Source organism: Phyllopteryx taeniolatus, chromosome 2, assembly GCF_024500385.1.
Source record: "Phyllopteryx taeniolatus isolate TA_2022b chromosome 2, UOR_Ptae_1.2, whole genome shotgun sequence".
In the NCBI taxonomy this organism is placed as follows: domain Eukaryota; kingdom Metazoa; phylum Chordata; class Actinopteri; order Syngnathiformes; family Syngnathidae; genus Phyllopteryx; species Phyllopteryx taeniolatus.
Window position 1 is genome coordinate 20,045,587 of NC_084503.1, and position 9,256 is coordinate 20,054,842.

Genomic DNA, 9,256 nt, shown 5'->3' on the forward strand with positions numbered 1-9,256 from the left:
CAAGTCCCAAAGTGTTGACCCCTCCCTTTTCAGCAGCTAATTGGCTGCCAGATTGAAGGGAAAGGGCATTGATGATATACAGCCCTCCCACCAATCACAGGCAGCCAAACTTTTCCCGAAGAAATGAAGCAGGTCCAGTTTGATTAAGAACACTTGTTAGCTCAAAAGCTTCTTCCCAATGCTGACACACTAATGGGACACTTTATTACCAAAAAGGTCTACAAGAAAATCTTTTTTTTTTTTTTTTTTTTTTTAAATTACTCACATACTGTATGTGATTGTTGTGATGTTGATCGTATTCTATCACAACAACAACTTTACATTGACAAAAATGTTCAACTCGTTGCTTGGTTTGTCCGTGGAATTCTTTCCCATTCTTACTTGATGTACAGCTTTAGCTGTTCAACAGTCCAGGGTCTCCGTTGTCATATTTTACACTTCATAATGCGCCACACATTTTCAATGGGAGACAGGTCTGGACTGCAGGCAGGCCAGTCTAGTACCCGCACTTTTACTACGAAGCCACGTTGTTGTAACATGTCCAGAATGTGGTTTGGCATTGTCTTGCTGAAATAAGCAGGGGCGTCCATGAAAAATACGTTGCTTGGATGGCAGCATATGTTTCTCCAAAACCTGTATGTACCTTTCAGCATTCATGGTGCCTTCACAGATGTGCAAGTTACCCATGCCATTGGCACTACCACAGCCCCATACCATCACAGATGCTGGCTTTTGAACTTTGCGTCCATAACAGGATGGTTCTTTTCCTCTTTGGCCCAGAGAACACGACGTCCACAATTTCCAAAACCAATTTGAAATGTGGACTCGTCGGATCACAGAACACTTTTCCACTTTGCATCAGTCTAGCTTAGATGAGCTTGGGCCCAGGGAAGCCGGCGGCGTTTCTGGGTGTTGTTGATAAATGGCTTTTGCTTTGCATAGCAGTAGTTTCAAGTTGCACTTATGGATGTAGCGCTGAACTGTATTTGCTGACATTGGTTTTCTGAAGTATTCCTCAGCCCATGTGGTGATATCCTTTACACATTTATGTCTGTTTTTGATGCAGTGCCGCCTGAGGGATCGAAGGTCACGGGCATTCAATGTTGGTTTTCGGCCTTGCCGCTTGCATGCAGTCATTTCTCCAGATTCTCTGAACCTTTTGACGATATTATGTACCGTAGATGATGAAATCTCTAAATTCCTTGCAATTGTACATTGAGAAACATTGTCCTTAAACTATTGGACTATTTTCTCACGCACTTGTTCACAAGGTGAGCCACGCCCCATCTTTGCTTGTGAATGACTAAGCAATTCAGGGAAGCTCCTTTTATACCCAATCATGGCACCCACCTGTTCCCAATTAGCCTGTTCACCTGTGGGTTGTTCCAAACAGGTGTTTGATGAGCATTCCTCAACTTTCTCGGTCTTTTTTGCCACCCGTCTCAGCTTTTTTGGAACGTGTTGCAGCCATAAAATTCTCAGTTAATATTTGCTAAGAACAATAAAGTTTATCACTTTGAACATTAAATATCATCTTTGTAGTGTATTAAATTAAATATAGGTTGAACACGATTTGCAAATTATTGTATTGTTTTTATTTATTTAACACAACGTCCCAAATGGGGTTGTAAATAAATACTCTAAAATATATGTAATCTAATCAGAATACTGTGTTAATCAGTGAACGCGTTTGGAAGTCAATCAATAAGACTCACTGGCTGTTGATCAGCATTCCCCAGCAACCATACTAGTGCCCTACACGCGAGCAGGTCACTTCAATGGATTTCAGGACCAACAAAAACACAAATCAAATAAAAACAAAATGATTCCAAATCTAACACACCAAAGCGGCATTAAGATGACTACAGTTTTTTTAATTTTATATTTGATTTTTTTTATAAGGGCGCTTTCAGGCAAACTCCGAGCTTCCAGCCACAATAAGGCAGAAATACTCCTCGCAGGGGAGAAGAAAGTTTTATATTTTTCCCCAGTTAATAAGATATGTTGACGTTTTTATCGGTCGGCCTAATGTTATAGGGACACCTTACGGCTGTTGTGCAGTGGGCCACGTGTCTCACTGGGCAGCACTAGGCGGGCGGTCACCGGCCGTCTCTAGCGCATGGGAGCAGTTAACTAAATCACAATGTACAATATGATGTTTCACCTTCCTGGGGAACTAGACCACTAAAGTGCACGTGAGGAAATGCGCTTAAGTCTTTGGCCAGCTATGTGAGGGAACACCCACACTTCATGGTTACCCCAACCAGAATGTGCATATGGCCAGAAGGTGCGCAAATGAGAGAGAATGAAGATCATTCACACTGATCGACACTGTCACTGACTTGGAAATCAACCCACACTGCATACACAGAAGTCAGGCGGGTGAACTACTACACAGCAGAGGTAGGTAATAGTATGTTACATTGTTACATTAAGTAACTTTTTGGATAAATTGTACTTGTCAAGACAAGTTCAAGGCGCACCCCGCCTCGCGCCCCGCCTCGCGCCCAAAGTCAGCTGGGATGTGACCCTAGTGAGCATAAGCGATACAGAGAATGGAAGGATGCGTGTACTTGTCAAGGTAGGCAACAGTGTTTAGTTGAGTACAGTATTTTTGTTCAGAAAAAAACACCACATTTACTACAGTCCGCTTGCTACTTTTCAATATATATATTTTTTTGGTTTGTCAGAGAGACTTCTTCGTCAGGGGCAGTCACATGACTTTGATGATTTTACTAATCCGATTTACCCACTAGTAATGTTTGACTACATTTGACCTATCAAACGAAGCCAGGCAATCACAGGACTGCACACAATTCTCTTATCAACGCAATTATTTGGAAGACTACTTTTTATCTTGAGTAATATTTTCTGAAGTAACTACAATTTTTGGCGACTCATCTCTACTATCCTGTGACCCCCTGCCAACAGCAACCACAATAATAAAGGTTTTAAAATTAACACCTTTCTAACAGTTTATCACTATTTCATACAGATCTAGAATTGGATAGTATTATATTGTGCAAATGGTGATAATGTTGTGACTGGTCGATCTAGGTGCCAGTAGTAGACAAATGTGGAAGAGGCTTTTTGTCTTTTTTATACTTTCACCAGTGGTTTCAGTGGAGCACACAATTAGCACATGCATGATGCAAATTATGCCACATGAAAGCACCAAACTGTAATTGTGCCACTTGAACCATGGAGTGTAAATCCCACTTGAATTACCCAATGGTAATGTGTGCAGTCCAGATTTTCGTCCTGGTGAACCCTGAGAAAAAGATGAGCTCAAAATAAATGAATGTTGGGCATGTAATGACTTCAAGACAGTAAAAAATTGCTGTTTTCATTTCATTTAGCATCCAGCCAAACAAGAAGCACTGTATGAACTAGTGGTATGCAGGCTCCCTCTAGTGGTATGTGAATGAATTTGCGAATTAAATGCTCAAACGCCATATTATTACAGTGGCTTCAACTTTTTTTTTTTTAAAGCCTGATCAGTACATTTGTTAAGTGTAGTTTAGTTGTATTTAACGTTTGAGTGCAATACATTTGTATTTAATCTTTTAGAAATATTTGTTTTCAACAACGGTGAACGACTGGTTAGCACATCTGCCTCACAGTTCTGAGGACCGGGGTGTAAATCCTGGCCCCATCTGTGTGGAGTTAGCGTGTTCTCCTCGTGCCGGTGTGGGTTTTCCCTGGGTACTCCGGTTTCCGCCCACATCCCAAAAACATGCATGGTAGGTTGATTGAAGACTCTTAATTGCACGTAGGTGTGAATGTGAGTGCGAATGGTTGTTTGTTTCTGTGTCCTGCGATTGGCTGGCAACCAGTTCAGGGTGTACCCCGCCTCCTGCCCGAAGATAGCTGTGATGGGCTCCAGCATGCCTGAGACCCTCGTGAGGAGAAGCTGTATAAAAAATAGATGGATGGATGTTTTCCAACATTTGAGGTACAATTTTTATTTCACTTGTATGCATTTTAATTGAATCATTGGTTCATTGAATACAGTTTTTTATTTTCCTGTATTTAAGAGTGTTGTTTAACCTGTGCATGTTACAGTAGCTTAAAGCAATATAATAAATACTGTACAGTAAATAAAACCTGCCTGTTTTCTGATGAACACTTGGACAGAGTATGCTACTGTATTTTAATGTTGGTGGTACCTGGAGAGCAAAGTATTTTTGAAGTGGTACTTTGTGTGAACCATTTGAGAACCGCTGGTGAATGTTGCTTGCTACAGACCAACACTGCCTTCATTTGGTGTAGTGACCACTTTTGCCTGTGTGGAGTTTGCATGTTCTCCCCGTGCCTGCGTGGGTTTTCTCCGGGCACTCCGGTTTCCTCCCACATCCCAAAAACATGCATGGTAGGTTTATTGAAGTCTCTAAATTTCCCCTAGGTGTGAATGTGAGTGCGGATGCTTGTTTGTTTATGTGTGCCCTGCGTTTGGCTGGCGACCGGTTCAGGGTGTACCCCGCGTCCCGCCCTAAGGTAGCTGGGATATGCTCAGCAGCCCGCGACCCTATTGAGGATAAGCGGCTCAGAAAATGGATTGATGGATGACCACATTTCACCATCATTCACTGAAGTCAAGGTCAGCAGTGTTTTAAAAGCATCAGACTTCAGAAATGTTTCTGTCACGATACAATGGTGTTAATTTTAACTGGACCCAGAAGCAGGCGGAGGCTGAAGAAGTTTGTGGAGAATGGTTTATTGAGACGAGATTCGGAGGTGGCTCCTTGAGACGTACTGACGGGTCGTCGAGACAGGGAGCGTGCGGGAGGCGGTGGTGTGAGCAGGTGGATGGCTTGGTGGAAGAGGTCAGCAGGACGGGCAACACGAAAGGAGCACTGAGGACAAGGGAGAACATGGAAGTCAGAAATATTGCGGACTGGCGCAGTTTACGTGTAAGTTGTAAGCTGGTGTACTGCGGGTGAACGTTAATACTCTGTCAGTGGAGTCTTCCATCTGGCAGCCTTAAATGCAGGGGATGATGAAGGCTGATTGACAACAGGTGCGCAGCCGAGGTGGTGTTGATTACTGGGGGGTGGGGAGAGAGAGAGAGAGAGAGAGAGAGAGAGAGAGAGGGGGGCGCAAAGCGTCACCCAAACTCCGACAACAGAACTGCAGGGCACAGCTCATGACAGTTTTGTTATATTTTGTTTCATTTGTGTTTCTGATATACAGTACGTTCCCATATCAGTTTTACCAGAGGAAATTTGTCAGATTTTCAGAACATATAAAAATAGGCATACTTTACAAAAAAATACCTTGAATAAAATCCCAATACCATTTTATTTGTAAAAAAATATCTAACTTGCATAATTTTTCTAATTTACTATTATTCATTAACATTTTATATTCTTTGAGTTAAACTAGCATAGATTAGAACGTTGCTCATTTTATTTTTAGGTTTTAATTTATTCAGAAAGTAATGTAAAACTTGCATTTCATTGCTATCACAGAATATAAAATTGGTCTCCATGAATAATGTTTTTGTGCACTGCATATGCTTATTTCTGTGCATCATCACATCCCATTGCCAGATGTAAGTTAATCAAAGTCCAGGTTCTATCCATTTAAAAATTTAACTCTTAAGCTCTCGATGGACTCATTCTTCGTATTTAGTGCAGTGCAGACTCACTTAAACAGATTTTCCTTTTTCATTGTGTGTCAGGCCATGTTTATTACAGCCTGCCAGTAGATTATTCCCCCTCATTAAATATTCCCTATTACAACAGCTCCTAATAAATGTTCTATAAAACAAATGCTGGCTGTGAAGTGGAGTTAATGGCTTTGGTGATTATTTAATGAGTTGAATCAAGATAAAGGTGTGTCTGCCGCTCAGTGAATCCAGGCCTCTCTAAACTTTGACAAGGCTTCCATCAACTGGGTAGCTGATGCTGGAGAGCTTTTATTATCACTTTACTCTTCACTCAATGCAAATAAATCTTCTCTAGCTGACAAGTATCGTTGCAGGAGACGAGTTGTCAGGTCAGTGCCCGGCACTGCCACACAGTGATGTATTCATTTCATTACAGAGCAACGACATGGTGCTTGAAGACTGGTGCTCGAACACGTCTGCCGTGGCTTTATTTAAATTGCCTTTATCTGTGAGCTCAAACATACACATTGATGCTATAGGAACACTATCACTGCTGCATGCAGGGGAATGTAACTTCTTGTTGTATACAAAGGACTTCTTTGTGTTGCTTAATATATTTTATGATCTAATTTACATAATTAATGAGGCATAATTTTGAGCACAACCTGAGTGGGACCATCCTTCGCTGTGCCACAAGGGTTGAACTTCTTGATTGTACATGATTAGCCAAGCCTTCTGTGCCCCCCCCCCCCTTTATCATGATGATTTGATTGACCTTGGGTCAGAAAAAAGCTTCTTCATTGTTCTTCATTCTTATGTTTATATGTTTGATTGTTGTGTGTATTTGATGAAAAAAATAACTCAAAAGCATCCCAACCTTTAAAAATGTGATTTATTACTTGTTACCTGACTATACCACACCAAGCTCATTCCAAGTGCACAGTCAGTGAGATAATCATGTCCTACAGTACATCTGTTTCTGTTGTCTGCAGTAGGTTCTGTTGACTTCTCAGTTTCATTCGTCTTCCCAACAGGAAGATGATGCATAAATCTACTCCAGCATAGCCTGCATTGATATTCTATAGGATGGGTACGCTCTCCCTCGCCATTAATATGCATGATATTCTTGAATTTTTGGTATTGAATGGGCTTGATTCCAATGCCATTGTGTGTGGGTTCTTGTGTACTTCAGTGCATTAAAATTGGCAAGGAGGCTGCTAGCTTTTGGGAAATGTTTTGTATCTAATGAGTCGTATTAGTGGTTCTGTAGTTTAACCTGTCTGTGTTGTGCCAAAGGTTACACTGTTCAAGTCATTTGCTGCCACAGGGAAGCCTGCAGCTCTGAAGTTGCTGCTGCGGCTGGCTGCTTTCTAATTCAGCCTATTCAGCCTGAGGCCACACACAATGCACGATACAGGTCAAGTGCCTGAAGTTATACAGCAAACCCAGGGATAGCAGCTTATACAGAGAGGGAAATATACATTTGATTTGTTTATTTCCTTTTTTGGTCCTAAGTTTGTTACAGTTTGACTCAATGCTACAGTCACGGCAGGAGATCCTAGACAAGAGCTTAATGAAAAATATTGTGGTTGTAGTTTACGCTGGTGTAGAACTTCACTGATTTATGTTTTTATTTTTTAGTAATTATTTTGTCCCTCTCGTGCTGTAAAAGATAACCAAATTGCAGTTCTACACTACTGAAAATTCTGATCACGACAGTACACATATTGTCCAATCAATACTGAGATAGAATATAGAGTACCGGTAACATATAATAGAATAGTGCAATTAAATTGATATTCTGTCCTTGAAAGTGTTAGCAAAAAAAACAACAAATTTACCGTCTGCAAGCATATGTTCAGATTGCTTTCCAGCACCCCCCCAAGGACTCCAAAAAGGGCGGATACTGCTGTTTAGTGCATAGGCACGAACAACAGTCCGGACCCATCCCCCCACTCAAAGGCGGAGTTAGTCTACCCTCTTGTCCACCGGGGTGAACCCCAATGTACAGGCGTTACCCTTTCGGGCTGTGGCCGCCCACCCACCAGGCGCTCTCCTTCGAGCCCCACTTCCAGGCCTGGCTCCAGAGGGGGGGCCCCGGTGACCCACGTCCAGGCAAGGGAAAACGTTTTCCAGTGTTTCTGTGTATCATAGGAGTCTTCTGCTAAAGATTGCAGTGATGCTGACTTTGTATCGGTCCGTTGTGAAGAAGGACCTAAGCAGAAAGGAGAAGCTCTCAATTTACTGGTCGATCTACGTTTCTACCCTCTTCCTACCCTCCTCCTCATTGAGAGGAGCCAGATGAGGTGGCTCAGACATCTGATTAGGATGCGTCCTGGACGCCTCCCCTGTGAGGTGTTCCAGGAATGTCCCATAGGAAGGAGACCCTGGGGATGACCCAGGACACACTAGAGAGACTGTCTCCCTGGTGGCCTGCGAACACCTCAGGATCCAGCCGGAAGCGCTGGAGTAGAGGGAGGTCTGGGCTGCTGAAGCTACTGCTCCCGTGACCCGATCGGGATAAGTGGAGGACAATGGATGGTGGATAATGTGATGTGGTCTTTTGTGTCCTTCATTATCTTTAGGCTTTTCCATTTTGTTAGATCATTTTATAAAGCACTTTGTCCGACTGCTATTCTGTAGGTGCTCTATAGCGTACCACTAAGTTGACTTTACCTATTTGCAATTAATCCATTGCTTACTTTTAACTGTGTAGCATGTATTTTTGTTCACTAACCAGCAATAAATGAATTTGTTTCAATTCATATATTCATGTTTCTGGAATTGATTATTATTATCAAAATGAATGTGCAATGTATATTACAATGTGGGCTACGTATTAACTCGGCTACAGTTCAGTGTTTTTGAGACATTAAATGCAGACAGCACTCATTCAAGCTTTGCCTTTACAGTAGTCATAACCTAATAAGCGTAAATCAAAGCTTACAGAGCTATAAGCGGGAATGCATTTATTTGCTGTGTTCATTTAGCCTAATCAATCGTATCTGCAATATTAATAAGTGTTGTATATCATTGTTTAAACTTGAGTTGTTAAATTAAAATGTGATTGGGAAATTCATTTCTGGTTATGTGTGTTTGAAAGATGCTTTTATCCCAACTTAAATTTCTTTGATGGAAGAAATTGAGCTGACTAAGTTGCAAAATTTCTATAGGAATATGTTTTCACCCCTTGAAGCTGTACACCCAGTGTTGGAAACCATGTCTCACTTTTGACCTTTTCGCCTCACCTTTAGCTACTTTCAACTGGAGAGCAGCGGCGTTAGAGAGGAGATCCGTTACCACTACCGCATTAAAGGCAAGCCCCGCTCAGAGTCCTTCCCCTACCGTCTTGCTGATGGCCAGTGGCACAAAATTGCCCTCACTATAAGCTCCTCCCACCTACTGCTGCACGTCGATTGTAACAGGTAACACAAACACAGTACACACTTAACACCTTGAAAACTGTGCCAGTGTGAATTCATTTCAATGATGCCACCTTGATTTGGCACATGAGTTGGGAGTATTATCAGATAAGTATTTTACTGGTGCTGTCTCTGTAATGAACTGTGAACTGGTTGTGAACTGTGCTGGAAGTGGAAATACTCAAGAACAAATTAAAAACCAATCGAACGCACGCCAAAGAGC

At 41.9% G+C, this 9,256-nt stretch overlaps 1 protein-coding gene across 1 annotated transcript in view; it reads left to right on the forward strand.

Annotated features, from left to right (window-relative positions):
- Positions 1 to 9,256, forward strand: part of LOC133473033 (protein kinase C-binding protein NELL1-like) — a 262,509-nt gene that overhangs the window by 48,462 nt on the left and 204,791 nt on the right. The window contains exon 4 of the mRNA XM_061764738.1: positions 8,866 to 9,036. Coding sequence (XP_061620722.1) covers positions 8,866 to 9,036 — 171 coding nt within the window. The remainder of the gene's footprint in view (positions 1 to 8,865; positions 9,037 to 9,256) is intronic.